Genomic DNA, 18,193 nt, shown 5'->3' on the forward strand with positions numbered 1-18,193 from the left:
GAAGTAAAGATCCTCAGAATTTAACTAGCCAATTTGAGAATGGTTGTCAATTTAAATATATACCCATAGCACATTAGTTGCTCTTGTGAATCGATCTTGCACTGAAAATGACAGCATTATCACTCAACAGTATCAGAGCTTCCTGTCATTGCTGTTTTTTTCTTCCAACAAACTGTGAGCTAGTTGAAAGCACGGTGAGGCATACGACCAGCAGTGACCATCTTTCACTGATGGGTTTGGATTTCAAAAACATGGCAAAATGATGAAAGAAATATTCCAGGGAGATTACATAGCCTTAGTCTGTCAGTTTGACGTACCGTATTTTTCGCCCTATAGGACGCACTTTTTCCCCCTCCAAAAATGAAGGGGAAATGTGTGTGTGTCCTATGGGGCGAATGCAGGCTTTCGCTGAAGCCTGGAGAGCGAGAGGCGTTGGTGCGCGTAGACCCCTCTCGCTCTCCAGGCTTCAGGAAGCTATCCGCAAGCCTTCGGAGCGCGGCGGGAGTTCCCGCGGGCTCGCAAGGGTTGCGGGCAGCAGCCTGCAGCCCGAAGGGTGCTCCGGAGGGCGCCCTGTGCTTCGCGCAGATGTCCGCAAGCCTTGTGAGCCCGGCGGCAACTCCCGCCGGGCTCGCAAGGCTTGCGGATAGCAGCCTGTTCTGGGGGCTGGGGTCGGCGGGGGGGATATTTATTTATTTATTTCCCCCCCAAAAAAACGAGGTGCGCCCTATAGGTCGAAAAATACGGAATTTGCATGTTGGTTAAAAGTCATCTTCTCTATGTCAAGGTGTAAACCTTTGGTTTGAATTGGGGGGGGGGGGGCAATGCCCAGAGACATTATGCATGTTATGAAAGTCACAAGGTGCAACTACACTGACCACAACTAAAGCGGAATAACGTATTAAGATTATTTTCATGGCACTAACATAGCTGTATTCCAGCAACACCCATGTTTTCTGGAAGAGGTTTCATCGACCGCTTACAAATGAAAAGGCATCGCATAAATATCACCCAGAAGAATTATTTTTTGTCTGAGATAGATCATTCACCTGGAGTATTAAGGAGCATGTACGTGACCAAAGAGGTAGTGGAACTAGGAGGCAGGTGTTTCTAGAGAACGGGTCAGCAACCTTTTTCAGCTGTGGGCTGTCCCTCAGACCTTGTGGGGGTCTGCACTATATTTTTGGTGAAAAAATATGAACGAATTCCTATGCCCCACAAATAACCCAGCATTTGAAATAAAAGCACACATTCTACTCATGTAAAAACACCAGGCAGGCTCCACAAATAACCCAGAGATGCGTTTTAAATAAAAGGACGCATTCTACTCATGTAAAAACATGCTGATTCCCGGACTGTCGGCAGGCCAGATTGAGAAGGCAATCAGGCCGCATCCGGCCTCCAGGCCTACCCCTGTTCTAGACTGTGTCATTCCACAGAACCTGCAAAATTTCAACAGGCATTCCTCAAAGACAAGCTATTTTTGCTTTTGCTGTGCAAAATATTACACGTTCTGAGAATAACTGCATCCAAAGTAGCAAGAATACACCACCTTCTCCAGTTTGTGGCGTCTACAAGGGCTACATACTTCTGTTGTGGCAGGCCACCTCCATCAAACGGAAGCACAGCTACACACATCAACTATGATATGGAAAAGTTACCAAAAAAACAAACCCAGAAAGTGAATTTTTTTTAATGTGATCATTTTACATCTGCATTTTGCAGGAAGGCTCTGAAATAAAAGGAAACCCAACACGAACAATCCTGTAAAAGGATACTTTAACACAATAATCAGTTTTCTGAGTGGATTTATAGCATTTATATCCCACTTTTTTCTCCACGGTGGAATCAAGATGGCATGCAAAGGGGGCCCAGGCAGTTTCCCTCACCCAAAACACTGACCAGACCCAGACTTGCTTAGTTTCATCAATTTACAGGTAGGTAGCAGTGTTTGGATTATGGTGCTGGAGGAGACTCTTGAGAGTCCCATGGACTGCAAGAAGATCAAACACATCCATTCTTAAGGAAATCAGCCCTGAGTGCTCACTGGAAGGACAGATCCTGAAGCTGAGACTCCAATACTTTGGCCACCTCATGAAAAGAGAAGACTCCCTGGAAAAGACCCTGATGTTGGGAAAGATGGAGGGCACAAGGAGAAGGGAACGACGGAGGACGAGATGGTGGGACAGTGTTCTCGAAGCTACCAGCATGAGTTTGACCAAACTGCGGGAGGCAGTGGAAGACAGGAGTGCCTGGCATGCTCTGGTCCGTGGGGTCACAAAGAGTCGGACATGACTAAACGACTAAACAACAACAACAACAACAACAGCCGTGTTGGTCTGCCATAGTCGAAACAAAATAAAATAAATAAAATTAAATTAAAAAATTCCTTCCAGCAGCAACTTAGAGACCAACTAAGTTAGTTATTGGTATGAGCTTTCGTGTGCATGCACACTTCATCAAGTTTGCTGTATCATGGACTTTTAATATCATGCCCTGACAAGATTACTTTTTTTTAGTTAGTATTTCAAATATACTGGCAAATCAAGAACTTGTCAAAATGTCCTGCATTTAGACAATTACCTGCCGGAAGGCTTGCCAAACTATAATTCCTCTGTGGAATTTTAACAAAGGCAAGTGAATAATATTTCACAACTATAGGAAAACATTGTGACAATAGTCATAAACTGGGGGTGGGGGTGGGAATAGAAGATCCCTGTCTTCCTGCCAATCATTAACCCACCCAAGTTCTCTTTAACACCAACGTTCATAGGAAAGTAATGGAGTGGGCAGCCCACATTAGACAAAATTACAGATTCCTTACCAGGACAGGCAATATCCCTTTCCATGATATTGAGGAAACCCAAGAGCTGTTCAGGATCATCAATGAGAGATTACTAAAAAAGCAATAAACCCCAACCATAATTAAATTCAGCTGTTAAATTATCATTGCTGTCACTCATCAGCTGATAGATGTAGCTATTAGTTGGTAAGGGGTGTTTTGTTTTGTTTTTTAAAAAAGACAAAATGACTTTCAAGTTTTATCATGTTTGGATAATTACTTGCTAATGTGCCCAGAGATAAAATTACTGCTATTTTCCAGGATTAACTGAAATAAATGGCACACTAATTTACTACGAGCAATTATGCAGCTGGTAACACTATACCACTGTCCCCAAAGCATCCCCTTCTTTTTTTGGGGGGGGGGAACCTTCTCTGTTCTTACCCCATGAAAAGCAGGAAGATCCAACAGAACTGCCGGGGAAGGAGGCTAAGAACTGTACCTGTTTTAAAAGTATGTAACTCAATATTAGCACAGGTTGCTGTTCGCCTCTACACAGTTACATCTTTATCTTCAGACATTGGAATATATTGTGATGTTTAGGTAAAGGTAAAGGGACCCCTGACCATTAGGTGCAGTCGTGGCCAACTCTGGGGTTGCGGCGCTCATCTCGCTTTATTGGCTGAGGGAGCCGGCGTACAGCTTCCGGGTCATGTGGCCAGCATGACTAAGCCGCTTCTGGTGAACCAGAGCAGCACACGGAAATGCCGTTTTTCTTCCCGCCAGAGCGGTACCTATTTATCTACTTGCACTTTGACATGCTTTCGAACTGCTAGGTGGGCTAGGTGATGTTTAGTTGGTGATATATCACAATCTTGAAAACCAGGTATCGCCCAGCCCTAGTTGCTGGCATACCTAATTGCTGTGAAATAACCATATGTGTGGGATGTGGGTGGCGCTGTGGGTTAAACCACAGAGCCTGGGGCTTGCCGATCAGAAGGTTGGTGGTTCAAATCCCCGTGACGGGGTGAGCTCCCGTTGCTCGGTCCCTGCTCCTGCCCACCTAGCAGTTTAAAAGCACGTCAAAGTGCAAGTAGATAAATAGGTACTGCTCTGGCGAGAAAGTAAACGGCGTTTCCGTGAGCTGCTCTGGTTCGCCAGAAGTGGCTTAGTCATGCTGGCCACATGACCCGGAAGCTGTACGCCGGCTCCCTCAGCCAGTAAAGCGAGATGAGCGCCGCAACCCCAGAGTCGGCCACGACTGGACCTAATGGTCAGGGGTCCCTTTACCTTTAGCCATAGGTGTAATCCTAAGTCAACCTTCACCAGAATAATAGACCCCAGATGCATTTTGTTTTTTTCCATTAGAGAGGGCCGGTTAAAAATGAAGCAGGAAATGAGTAAGGGAATTTGTCTGGTGATGATGGTGCATGAAAGAGAAAGCAAGATTGGCTGATACATGAATCATTAGCATATACAGGTGTGGCCCGTAATGTGTCCATGTAGGTGTATAAAGCCTCTCTCTCCTACGATTAGAAAATTGGGGAGTAGCCTGTAAAAAGATGTACAAATCAACGGCCACAACCGGGAAAACACTTCATTAAAAAGTTCCCATGGGTGTGGGAGACACCCCATCGCAGAGCCATGCAATAAACTCATTTCCCTCTCTATAACCAAAGTAAGAAGTAATATACGTATAACTATGGCCAAGTCTCTGTTGAAACCTGGGGTATTCCTTTCTCCATTCTAAAATCGTTTACACAAGCTTTACACTGAGATGACTCAAGCCTTGTTGAACCAATCATCGTCCTGTGAATAAACACAACCTTTGGAAAGGAATAGTACTGTTCTTTGCTGCCCTCAGGATTATATTCTTGGCTGTACAACACATTATTCCAAACAAAGAACCACCCCAGCAGCCAGCAAGCATTTGATACCACTTGTGGTTTTAACTGAATAAAAGGTTTGTTTATACAGCGTTGTAGATTAAGCGTAATTTAGCTTTCTCGTTCTTTGTAAGCTCTGGATATCAAGCGGCTGGCACAATATTTCGGCTGACAGCAAGCATCAACTCAGGCTCCAAACAGTCCTCATGAGGAGACACCTCCTTTGGCAACTCCACCTAGATTTCAAAAACGTTTGTGTATCCCAAGTCTTAGAAAAAAGGACAAGGAAAAGTTCTCTGGTGTGGCAGTTGGAAAGGGATCTGTATCCCATCTGTATGGACACTCTTTTTGTGCGATGTTCGAAACTCATATATATAAGCTAGGTGCCAAATGGCCCCTTAAACCAAGGTTGCAGCCGCCAAAATGGAATGTCTAGTTGCCATTTTAGGGCAAGACAGCTCTAAAGTCTTATTTTTCAAAGGATGGACTGGCTGCGATTGATTCTCAGTTAAGCATCTGGCTAGTTCAGATGACAACCTTGAGCTAGGTTAAAAAAGTCACTTGACCCAGAAGTCCACATATATATTGGCTTATTCCGACCTCTTTTTCTTAATGGCGGCTGCTCCTGCTCCAGGCTGCACAGAAAAAGCGATTTGGTTCCAGAAATTCATTCTGACTGTGCAGATAAAATGTACGTGATAGAATTCTACAGATGGTGTATTAGTGTGTGAAAACAGTCCAGATCCAATGATCTCCAGACAGTGGAGATGTCAGGTCCCATCCTGGCACCCAGGGCATCTTCAGTTGATCGCAAGCGGTTGAAAGCTAGGTGCAACATGCGCCTGGAGAATTTTGAACACTGTGAGGGAGGAGGAGGAGATTGACAGCAGGCTTGGAAGACGGCGAAGGACTAGATGCGAACTGTTCAGGCACAACAACACAACCTCAAGCTAAACCCTGGGGTGGCAGTGCTTGGTGCCAACCTTAGGGGTCCAATTGCGCGACATTCCCAGGTAAGGCACTCTGCGTCTCATGAGCCATGAGAATGTCCCACAGCTCCTGGCCAGAATAAAGGCCACCCTTAACCAATAGGGAGATGGGAAGCACTGAGAGATGACAATGACAGCAACCTGAGAAGGTGCAACGGTCTAGGCAAATTCAAGTAGACTTGTAGAGGCTGCCTGGTTAAGTCAAGGCCCTACGGGAAAACCAGGAGCAGGAGGAGCTCAAGAGATTGTGATTGGAGGGCGGCCAGCAACAAAGGGAGCAATAGGGCAGGTGACCAATCCAATAGCAGCCTGTAGCTCAGGAGAGGCCCAACAACGGCCTTGGAACTAAATGGAGGTAGCCCACTCTTCCACCTGGTCCTTTACCTTGATAACAGAGGGCAATAAGGCCTGATTCAACTACTCACAAGGGAGGGCTAGCCTGAACCTGTGTCCTGCAGGTAAACGCTGATGTTCAAGTGGCAGCTCAGAAGCAATGCAAGGCTCCAGGCAGCAGCTTCTTTTTTACACCCAACCATTCTTGGCAAAGCTTGCAGAGCAGCAACAGCACCCAGCCACCCCCTTTTCCTGGCAGATTCACAACTGAGAAAATCTGAACTACTGTGGCAAGTCATCCTATGCCATGCTGTTGCCATAGCAGTGGGCACTGCTAGACAAATCTCGACAACACATTTTCTTCCCTTAGGAGACTTGCTACGATATGATCAGATGGACCATCTAAATCAGGGGTGTCAAACTCAAATTCATCGGGGGCCGCATCAGCAGTTTGGTCACCCTCAAAGGGCCGGTTGTATCTGTAGGACTTACAGTACAGGAGAGAAGGGTTCAGGCAGCCGTTGGATCTGTCACATCACAGGATGGCATGCGCTCAATATAAAAACAAGTGCAGGTTTCCTGAATGCATGTAAAGTGGAGGTTTCCTGTGTAGAACGGCCGGCGCCGCTAGAGGGCAGACGTTCTCTGGCTTGTAGGCTGCCGTGCATGCGCTGAAGAGGCGGCTTTCTTGTGTCAAAAAAAAAAAAGAAGCGAGAATAAAAGTTGAAGGCTGGCGGCCGGCGGCGGCTACACGGGCCACATGACGAGGTCTGGCGGGCCGGATTCAGCCCGCGGGCCTTGTGTTTGACACCCGTGATCTAAATGCACCCTCTGCATCCCAGCCATGTAACAATACTTGTCATTTGTGAAACACCTCAACAGCAGCTAGGCATCCCAGGATCCTCCAATTCTCCTCACGTCTTTTGGAGAATTCTGCACAGGGTAATCCTTGCCAGTTCCATCACATCCAGCCTCAAAACCCACAGTTTCCCTCTCTTTCAATTCTTGCAATAAACACAACCAGCTCTAAGCTAATCATAAATCACTGGCTGTCTTGCAACTTGCTTCTGTGGATGTCAACAAAGCTTCCCAATGATGACTTCTAGACAGCAACAGAGAGCCCAAGAAGCGCCACCCGAAAGGTAAGCTATGCAATAAAGCATCATCAGTGTACATGCTACTTTGCAATAAAGGCATCCCCTCACCTGTGTCCTGCTGACACGTGCAGTTTTCAGCGCCAAAAGGGGGCGGAACAGAGGAATCCCCACTTGCGTGCGCAGCAATGACACGTGGGAATGCCAGGAACGGAACCCTCATGTAAGTGGGGATTCCCCTGTATTAACATAAGCAAACAGCTAGCTTACATTCCAAGTTTCAACAGTGGAGTAAATGTATATTTGCTTATTTTGCACAAACCCGATCACTAAGAATGCTGTGTTTCTGAACCTGTCATTTGCATTTCTACATAACTGGGTGTGTGCATGGCCTTTTTGATCTTTCTCAAAACCTTAAGATCAGCCAATGATACCCTCCTACAGGATACCACAACAGTGTTTGAAACTCCCATTGTTCTAGGGGCATTCTGCGACAGGGAATTTCATTAGCACAAGCAGTTTCTGAGCTCTGGGTGCAGTGCTGTGCCTAAGATTTCAGATTAAAACTGCAGAGTGGAAGGAAAGGAGGACCCTTTTCTGCCTCCCCACTTCCAGCTACTCTCTGAAGACTGGAGCAGAGACCCTCTTAAGAATATTAGGGGGGTGGGCAGGGAAAGGACTAGACCATGTGAAAAATGAACATAAGATTTTAGCTGCAGATCATTTATTTTCAGGTTGTTATAAATTCTTGTTATAAAGAAGCATACCTAGACATTCCATTGTTGCGTCCACAACCTAGGTTTAAGGTGCCATTTAGCTCCTAGCTTTCATATCTCTAACACTGTTCCTCATACTGGGGGCAAGCATGTCATCTACCAGACTAAAGGTAGTATCCAACTAGAATTAATCCAAGTAGAATTAATGTTAGATGCATCCTAGAACTGCTTCTGATGTTGCCCTGGAATTATGGAACACGAAATTCCCCTACTTTACTTGGCTCCGTTCTGAAACAGGTGCAAATATTTTTTTTATGCCACTAGGCTTTTCAAAATTATTTCTCTATCTAGAAGAACTCACCTACTGTTAGGTTACTTAATGTTAGCTTTTGTTTCATTTTTTAAAGATGGGTTTCCATTTCACTTGGCTAACTGCTCTGTGAACTTTTGTTGAAACCCAAAAGTGGAATATTGTTAATGAATGGTAAATGAGGGAAGAAGAGAAGACTATATAAAGCACAGAAATTTCACTTCATGCATGTTGCAGCCTTTTGTTTTCAGAAAGACATTTGCAGGGCGAGGTTTGCAAATGTTTCAACCAGCATTAGGAACAGTAAAAGGTAAAGGTACCCCTGGCCGTACGGGCCAGTCGTGACCGACTCTAGGGTTGTGCGCTCATCTCACTTAAGAGGCCGGGAGCCGGCGCCGTCTGAAGACACTTACGGGTCACGTGGCCAGTGTGACGAAGCTGCAACTGGCGAGCCAGCACCAGTGCCGCACACAGAAACGCCGTTTACCTTCCCGCTATAAAGCGGTACCCATTTATCTACTTGCACTTAGGGGTGCTTTCGAACTGCTAGGTGGGCAGGAGCTGGGACCAAAAGACGGGAGCTCACCCCGCCGCAGGGATTCGAACCGCCAACCATACGATTGGCAAGCCCTAGGCACTGAGGTTTTACCCACAGCGCCACCCACGTCCCTGAGAAGACTATACAAAGCACAGAAATTTCAAGTCATGCGTGTTGCAGCCTTTTGTTTTCAGAAAGACGTTTGTAGGGCGAGGTTTTCAAATGTTTCAACCAGCATTAGGAACAGAGTTGCTTGGTAAAAAACATATGGCCAGACAGATCTATTCTGAACTTTCCATGCTCAGAATCACAAGGCAGCTGCTTCCAATACAATCTCTTTCTACTTGCATTCTGAAAAAACAAGGGGTTGAGGGAGAGAGAAGTGGACAGAAAACTGCAAAAGGCCAAGCCTTCGAATTGTGAGAATGTTCCAGCTACAGCACTGCAAACTCAAACTGGCCGCGTGAACGTGTGCATAGGTTGTTAAACCAGGCGTTCTTATACTTAAAACGATTCTCTGGGGCTAAGGAAGGTTGCCAAGTTTTAGGGAAGGCCTCCTGAGCACAGAAAGGTCAGGGAGTCATCTCCCTAGGCAAGCATAAAAGGCAAGATTATTGACTTTTACAGTACTGTTCTGCATCTGAGGTGGTTGCTGTGGATACAACAAACAAAATACTCTGGCGATGAAATGGCAGCAGAGAAAAAAGAAAGAAGAAACCCTTGCAAAACTACAGAACAGGCTGCGCTGTTTGCATGCAAATAAGAACTGTTACCAAAAAAAAAAAAAGAAAGAAAGCAAGCGGGACACAGAACTACATTATGCTGCCTTAAAAGCATAAGGGATTCTGAGCAAAGGAGTGTTGAAAAAGCTTCACTTGATTTACACACCACCTGAAAAGTCCCTTTGTTTAGATGCCGGGTTTGCCTTTGGGTCAAATTAAGCAGTTTATGCCTACTTGAGGAATCTATGTACTGAATCTAATGGAGGTGAGTCCCTGTAAATATTCTGTAACAGTGGTCCAGGATCTGCACTACCTTCCCATCACCAAGGGTAAAATTTGAAGTACTGCTTTTTACCTACAGCACGGCTTGGACCTGGTCTTAAACACTGTCCCACAAGAGGATGGTATGAGAGAATGTTTCAAGTGTACAACTTACATGCTAATCTTAAACAAGGGCAGAGGAGACTGAATTCTTGATGGCTGCTTCCTAATTCGGAATTTACTTCCTAAGCCTCTCCTGTTTGGACAAGCATTTAACAGGAAAGGATGAATCAGGCATAGGCAAACTCGGCCCTCCATAGGTTTTTGAGACTACAATTCCCATCATCCCTGACCACTGGTCCTGTTAGCTAGGGATGATGGGAGTTGTAGTCCCAAAACATTTGGAGGGCCAAGTTTGCCTACGCCTGTGAAAAATGAAGGTTCCTTCTAGCCTTATGTTTTCATAGGTATATTTTAGCAGCTACATTTTCATTGCCTAATAACTTTAGGACCAGGTTTTTTGCTGCAATACCTTGCACAGATGCAGATGGCTAACTAACGGGAGATCTTGGGGATGAAGCATGTGACAAGACACAAAAAGGAGGGTGAAATCACTTTCCAACCAAGTATGTGTATGTTAGCATGCACACAAGCAGAAACACACCCCTCTTCATTTTAGGCAAAAGGAAAAATTATGCAAAAGGCCTGTCCTCAATAGATTCACCACCTACCCACCCAAATTTGGTACATCAACTGAACCCAACATTATCCATGCATCCAGTTTATGTAAGGTACATTTTGAAGTGGCATCTTAGCTCAGTTGGGAAGGGCAGCGTTACCAAGCAAGTTTTTTTCTTTTTCTTTTTTAAAGAAAGATTACACGCCACAGCAGCCAAGCCTTCCTCCCTTCACTTTAATGCCCTCAGAGACAATCATTAGTCTCCTTAATAAGGAAGTGATGGTGAAGAGGTGCAGGTGTAAAACAAATCTTTCTTTTCCAGAGCCATTACTGTCTCCCTGATGCATTACGATTATAAAATAATTGAGGAAGCAACTTTGCTCTGTTTGTCTTTATCCACGTAAATGTGTTCTGCAAGTAGGAAAACATTTTGCCGAGGGCTAAAGTTACCAATAATCCACTCTGTGGGGAAGAAAAGACATATCCACAGGAGGTTTGGAAAATAAACCTGCAAGGAACACAAAATTGTCTGAGAGACTCGCACTAGCTATAAGTTTCTAAAGTGATTCAAAATCATGGCAGCTGTGGAACTTCCGTCTGAGAAGTTTTTATTTCTTCCAAAAGGTTTAAAGGACTTTTTTACTTGAACCACCTCATTTCCTTCTGTACTCCAATGAAACTGCCCCTGCTGAGCTTATGTTCTGCATTTGAGGGACAGATCCGCACAGAATGTAAACTCAGTGTCCAAAGGCCATGCAAATTATACATTCTCCATCTCCTAGCCTGGTCATAGCCAACCTTTGTCACAAGTCCAAAGTATGCGATAGTGGTGCCTGCGGATGCCTGGGCCACTGGTTTGTTGACCATCTCTTAGCTTACTACTGCCACTAAATAAATATTTTAGTTGTAAAGGCAGCAACAAGCTTGAAAACCAGCTTGTCCTAAAGCAGGTAAAAAGGTAAAAGGTAAATCATCCTGGACGGTTAAGTCCAGTCGAAGGTGACTATGAGGTTGCGGTGCTCATCTCGCTTTCAGGCCGAGGGAGCCGGCGTTTGTCCACAGACAGCTTTCCAGGTCATGTGGCCAGCAGGCCTAAACCGCTACTTACGCATGGAGGACCGTAATGAGTGCCAGAGCGCACGGAAACGCCGTTTACCTTCCCGCCGCAGCAGTACCTATTTATCTACTTGCACTGGCATGCTTTTGAACTGCTAGGTTGGCAGGAGCTGGGACAGAGCAATGGGAGCTCACCCCATCGCAGGGATTCGAACCGCCGACCTTCCGATCGGCAAGCCCAAGAGGCTCAGTGGCTTAGACCACAGCGCCACCCACGTCCCTTCCCTAAAGCAGACAGAGGAACTGCAGCACCCCAGCCGTTGCTGTGCTACAACGTCCATCATCCCTGATGACTGACCACGCTGGCTGGGCTGATGGCAGTTAGGGGTCCCAAACCACCAGAGATTCACAGGTTTCACACCCCTACCTTAGGGCACAAGCCTCTCTTGCTCCAATAATCAGCTTCATTATCATTCCAACTCATGACCTCCTGCACAGCCAGCAAGCAGAGTTCAGCAACCTAGTCCTAGGAAGCTTTTCCGCACTGAATTCTGGCACGCCATTTTTTTCCGCCCTGCCCTCCCACTGTGCCTGCCAGGGGCCAGGCACATTTTGCCACAGGGAACCGGCCTGTCGTGAGGAGATGGAGATGTCTGAGCGCTAGGCTTGGCGCTTAACATCTCCATCTGGATGGCTGGTGTGGCTGCAAATGGTCTGCGGGGCAGCAGGGCACAAAAAGGCACGCCTCTTTTGGTGCTGTGCTGCCCCACGAACCAGCTGATTCGCGCAGAAGCAGAGCACCTAAAGAAGCACATGAGCCAAGTGATTCAAGCGCTCTTCTACCTGGTTAAAGAAGTATTAGTTCGTGCTTATGAAAGTGTTGCTGAATTTTTTTAAAAAATTGTGACTAGGCATTGTCTTTTGGTGCCCACAGCCCAGGTTCCAGGAGCCATGTGGTAAATAGCTTTTCTATCCCAGTTCCAACACTGGTCCCCCCTAAAGTGTATTTCAAGCCAGAGTATTCTCTGCGGCAGGCCCCAAGTTGTGGAGTTTCCCCTCCACATGTAGCTTGTGTCATATGCTGAAGACCCACCTCTTTATACTGGCTTTTGACATTCTGAGAGGTATATTCTGGGCCCACCTTATTCTCTTGATTATTGGTTTAAAATGATTTCTTTGTACAGTGGTACCTGGGGTTACATACGCTTCAGGTTACAGACTCCGCTAACCCAGAAATATTACTTTGGGTTAAGAACTTTGCTTTAGGATGAGAACAGAAATCGTGCTCCGGCGGCACGGCGGCAGCGGGAGGCCCCGTTAGCTAAAGTGGTGTTTCAGGTTAAGAACAGTTTCAGGTTAAGAACGGACCTCCAGAACGAATTAAGTACTTAACCCGAGGTACCACTGTATATTAAATAGTAGTAACCTGAGACCATGTGGTGAAGGGTGGGTAATTTAAAAAAAAAAAAAAATTTAATGCTGTGTCTGGCCCACAGCCCTTCAAAGTGAAAATGTTAAAACTTAAGGACATTCTGTTCTAAACTGTTTTGGGCTGTGTTGGGAGTTTCTGATGGCTGAATTATTTTACTGATGTTTGCTATGTTACTGGGGTCAGAGAAGAATGTGTTATATTTTATCTACATTACAGTGGCTCTTTTTTCTACAGTGGCTGCTACTTTCTATTTTATCATTTTGTATTTACGCTGCTTTGTATTTTCACTACCAAGTTGCCTCAACTGCTAGCTTGCAGAAAAGGTAGTGTATAAGCTTTCCAAGCACCCCAGAACTGTCCACACTAATCTTACTCTGGGATGTTCAAACCGCCCTTGGATCTACAGTAGTCGAGTCTGATTAAGCGTCCAATTATCCACACAGAAACCCTTCAGATGGTCACCCCAGCAGTAAACCAGCGACAACGGAACAGTAATTCAAATCCAGCCTGTGGTGGTAGGTTCTGTACGAAAGATGCAGCTAAATTATGACCAAAGGCAGACTTCAGTATTTGCTTCAGTTAACTGTCTAAAATTCAATAATAAAGTTAAGCACAACAGGAATGAATGAAATGAACGAACGTATTGCACTCATCCCCTTATTGCATGTACTTCGGGTTATTAAATGGTGTGTTTTTTCAGGTACTACAATGGCAAACATGAAGTGTGGCAGATTTATGACACTGAGGATGAATAAGTTCTTAGGGAAGAGTGGTGAAGGAGCTATACTGAACTAGGCCACTTCAAATTCAACAGACCTTCCCATACCCCCTAACTTTTAAGCCTTAAGATATGGCCCAACTGCATTTTGGATTTTAGCTCCACAATGAAGTGTTCATTATTCTTATACCAAACCACTTAATCATAAAGAGTATTAATTTATTTCCTTTACATACATAATTAACAGCCCAACGGCCATTCTCAACCTGGGGGTCCTCAAATGCTGATGGACGACTCCCACCCTTCCCGATCTCTGGTTGTGCTAGCTAGGGATGATGGGAGTTGTAGTCCAACATCTGGGGACCCAGGGGTGAGAAAGGCTGGACTTGTATTCAAGTGAAATAATCCTTTTAGCTCGTTACAGCGAAAACCTAAACCTACAGTACTAGAACGGCTCAAGCCAGAAATGTATTACTCTTTAATGGACCAGATTCATCACTGTTAACGTGAATGTACCCCTTCATTCATTTAATAAAAAATTATACACCGCCTGTTAGTAAAAACAACTTCAAAGCAGTTTACAAAGAGAATTGCTGTTTTGAACCCTCTACCAAGGTAATTAAAAGTACGGTAGATTTTCTCTCACGCTGTTTCAAACCATCTGTGTGGAGCAGATATGCAAATTCCTTCCAAGAATTACAAGCAGAATACAATAACTTACTGTGGATTAATAAACCTGGAGTATAAGAGGCAGGAGAGATAAGCTGTGATTTTGAAGCTTTTGCAGGTTCCTAGACCTCTTTGTTGAACAGGTTTCTTTGGTGATGTTTTCCATTTACAGATAGCCTAGTAGTTTATTAAAACAAATGCAGAAAAAGTCCTTGCCTAATTTGGCTTACATACTTGAGGTTTGTTGCATCTTCAGCTAACAGATTATTTTCCATAACCAAACTGAATGAACAAACTTATTCTGATTCACTGTGGAACCGGTCAAGGCACAGAAAAAGAAGTGTTTCTCCTATTCCTGCCTCTACATACAAATGAGTTGAGCCAACACAGCTGATCTTGTCACTTTCTAAAATGCTGCGGATCATCACATAAGGGAACAGTTACCTCCTACCTCATCCATCTAGTTTAAAACTCACTTCTCTGCAGTAATCACATTAAGAAAGAAAAAACTGCACAAGACAGGACAACGGATTGCCAGCTTCCAGTTAAGAGAGAAAGCCAACTAGCCATTTCTCCAATTTTCCAAATTACTACTTTACGCCTACAGTTTCAAACAGCTGCGCTCCTAGAACGCTACCTGCTCACATTAATTAAACGGGGGAAATTAACGTGCTCTCTCCCATTTCAAGAAGAAGAAGAAAAGGCCAGAAAGCTGTCTGTAGCTTTACTGGGGATAAGCTGCCAGTGTCTGCCCTATTTAAGGTACCCTATTTGGAGGAAGCCATCTTCTCCAGCAAGCAGAAAATATCCTGCAGCCATGATGGTTTGTTTTCAAATTGCTCCATGCTCCCTCCCTCCTTCCCAGCTTGTTCCAGGAATGCCACCATCATAGTGTATTTAAAACATCTTGTGGCACTTTGAGGGGCAGAAAGGAGGCTATTGTTGAAGAGACAAGTTCAGACGAGCTATTTAAATGCAAGCGCAACCGAACTCAGATGAAGAATGCCTTCATAAAGCACATTCTTTTGCACCTTTTACGCCCTTTGCTAAAGAAGAGAGATCCAATATTTGCTCTCACATAACGTTGGGCCCTGTATAGCTACGCAATATATAAACACAGGAAACAATGCAAGAGGCCAGCCACACGGTGAAATATCTTTTGGATTACATCTCCACACATCTTTAGAAGACATGTCATATTTTTGGGTGTACCTAACAATGCAGTGCTGACAAAAGGAGCCACGAAGAGTGGAAAGCTATTGCGTTACTGAATCCCCAAATAAAAGGCCAACTTGTTCTGCTAAACTGTTAGGAAGCTTGGATTTAAAAACAAAACAGTAATGTAAAACACTCTGCAAGAAAGGGAGCTTGTGAAACCAGTGAGATTCTGAAAAATAATTCCCACCCAATACTTGAACACTATTTACTATTGTTAAGTAACTACCTGCTAAGGACATTCTTACAAGTACAATACTTCTTATGAGTAGGAAAAAACCATAATGTTATTATTTATTAAACTTATATACGGCCCATCATAAAAAGACCGCCTGACAGAAAAACATGACTACGATTTGAATTAGTAAAATAGAAGCTGAATTCAAATTTGTTTCACACGACACTAATTTCAGAAGTTGTAGAAAACATACTTTGGCATGGGTATCGAAAGATGGTGATACAGTAAGTAGTGTTTTGCAAAAACAAAGGTTTACCCTATTGCCCTTGTCCAAAATTTTACCTTTCTACCTCTTCAGACCCATCCATATTCTGTGGAAAGATACACCAGTTGTCTGTCCCTTTCCACCTCAGAGGTGACTGCATTTCAGGGATGCTGGACGTATTAGGTTTATGATGTCCACTGGGATCCTTCGACATGAAAGCTGTGCTATAAAAATAAAATAGTATTCAAGACAAACGGTTGTGGGTTAGAGGTACATCCGAGAGAAGGGAAGCAAGGAGGGTCTGAGCTACTTCGCCACCTTCTCCGAAAGAAATTAAGAACAGAAAGCAGGTCAACCCTGCTAATGGTTACATATGTGCATTTAGTGAAATTCAGTGGCAAAAGAAAAACAAAGCAAATGTCAATAAAGGGAAGTTGAATAATGGGAAGTTGATTGGCATTTTGATAACTGAATAATTTGGGGGATTGTTATTGTTATAATTTGGCTACTGGAAAACTAATAATAAAAATTTGTGTGTGTGTTATCTTCCTTCCATATATGAAGCATGGGCATGGCTCACTCCAGGACAAAATCTCTCCTGCCCTACAAATGCCCATATGTCTTATTTGCAACATTATTTAACACATAAAGGTCTAAGGCTGTAAGAAATGTCCCTTAGCGAACTCAAAATGGAGGCAACTGGGCTCATACTCAAGATTGCATCACAAGGATTAGCTACCCCTTTAACTTCTAAGATGCATTTCCGAAAAGGATAGCTAAAAGAGCTGTTATGACTTGATTCCCCCCACCTCCTCACTCGTTCCAGTACACATTAATGAGTAAAGTGGGTCATGGGGTGGAAGCTCAATGTTTGATCAAACTCAACACATAATCTTCCCCTACTTGCCCTTCCCCACCAGCTACTGCCATCTCTGTGTTAAGTTTTACACTCCTCAAGACAGGGAAATCTCTTTTCATTGCTATTTTGCAGAGTGTTGTACACATTGCTTTAAAAAGAGGTGTGGGTGTTGGCTACAGGCAGAAGGGCCTGCTTAGTGGTGGCACCATGACTTGTTCTTCTGCTTTAAATGTTTAGGTGGCCAATAGCTTCATTTCAGGGGGCGTCTAGGATTAAAGTTAAACTAAGACTTGGTCATTTACACGACTGGTGTCCAATTTTGTCATCTAATGTTTATTCCTTATATATGGAGTTTTATTTTTATTTTTTGTCTGGACCCATTTTGGGATAAGAGGTGCAAAAATAAAGAACGGTTATCACCGCACACCCCAAGTATGTTTAATCAGAAAGAGCCCCTGTTTGTGTTCAATGGGATTCACACCCTGGGAAGTTTAGGATTTCAGCCTTTACAGTACATTTAATGGCCCTTTTCTTCTCATCTTCAGATGTCCCACAATGAAGTCCAAAAAGCTGTCAAGGAAACCATCCCTCCAGCCTTGCTCATAAACATTATTATTTCAGAAACTTTTGGGGGGCAAGCCTGTCTCACAAACATGCCTCTCTGAGGCTGCTTTGAGGCTCTTTGAAACAATCAAGAGGCATATACATTTTATGAAATAATTAATAATAACGAAAGCCGCAAATGGTGGCTCCTGAGCCCAGTCGCCTAAAGGCGATTCTTACTCGCCCCAAGCAACCAGCCAATTTGAACTCGTGGGTTTTATCTGTCTGTACCCCCCAACACAATGCAAAGTGAAGAATTAAAACGGGGGGACCTGCCTCGGCCCCTTTGAATTAGGGAACAGTTAAATTAAATTAAATGAATTAAAACGGGGGAAATGCGGCCTACCCCGCCCCTGAACCTTTCAAGAAGGCATGTGCACCCTTAACAATTATTGTATTTTAATATTTTGCTGGAAGCCGCCCAGAGTGGCTGGGGAAACGCAGCCAGATAGGCAGGGTATACATAATAATAAATTATTATTATTATTATTATTATTCCTGGAGAGACCCACATGGCCGCTCCAAAGCCCCACAAAGCTTGTCAGAGCAACATTGTCCCTTCCAGGCAATGAATTTCCTGCAAACGAGTAAGTTTTATGTTGAATTAAGTCTGGATGATTTGCTCAACCGTCTGCTTTTGCCTTTATGGCGGGGCATATTTTTTTTAACGCCTGCTTCTCGGTGGCCCCATTTTAGGCGCAGAAAAGCAAACACCAGTTGTTAGGGGTCTTGCATGTCCCTAAATTAATTTTATAATGAAATGATTTTAGAATGTTGTATTATTTTATTGTTGTTAGCCGCCCTGAGCCTGGTTCCGGCTGGGGAGGGCGGGATACAAATAAAATTTATTATTATTATTCCCCACGTGTTGCATTGCAAGGGCAGTTTTTC

The 18,193-nt window shown here is 44.2% G+C and overlaps 2 protein-coding genes across 3 annotated transcripts in view; both read right to left on the reverse strand.

Annotated features, from left to right (window-relative positions):
• Nucleotides 1-18,193, reverse strand: part of LOC310746227 (cathelicidin-related peptide Oh-Cath-like) — a 520,941-nt gene that overhangs the window by 297,833 nt on the left and 204,915 nt on the right. The gene's annotated exons all lie outside the window — the stretch shown is intronic.
• Nucleotides 1-18,193, reverse strand: part of SETD2 (SET domain containing 2, histone lysine methyltransferase) — a 94,055-nt gene that overhangs the window by 73,533 nt on the left and 2,329 nt on the right. For both annotated transcript variants that reach the window (XR_014540442.1, XM_083579054.1), the window contains exon 2: nucleotides 15,918-16,064. Coding sequence is in view for 1 of the 2 variants with exons in the window: in XM_083579054.1 (XP_083435180.1) it covers nucleotides 15,918-16,064 (147 nt within the window). In the remaining variant the exon portion in view is untranslated. The remainder of the gene's footprint in view (nucleotides 1-15,917; nucleotides 16,065-18,193) is intronic.

This window comes from Podarcis filfolensis, assembly GCF_964270895.1.
Source record: "Podarcis filfolensis genome assembly, chromosome: 12".
Taxonomy (NCBI): domain Eukaryota; kingdom Metazoa; phylum Chordata; class Lepidosauria; order Squamata; family Lacertidae; genus Podarcis; species Podarcis filfolensis.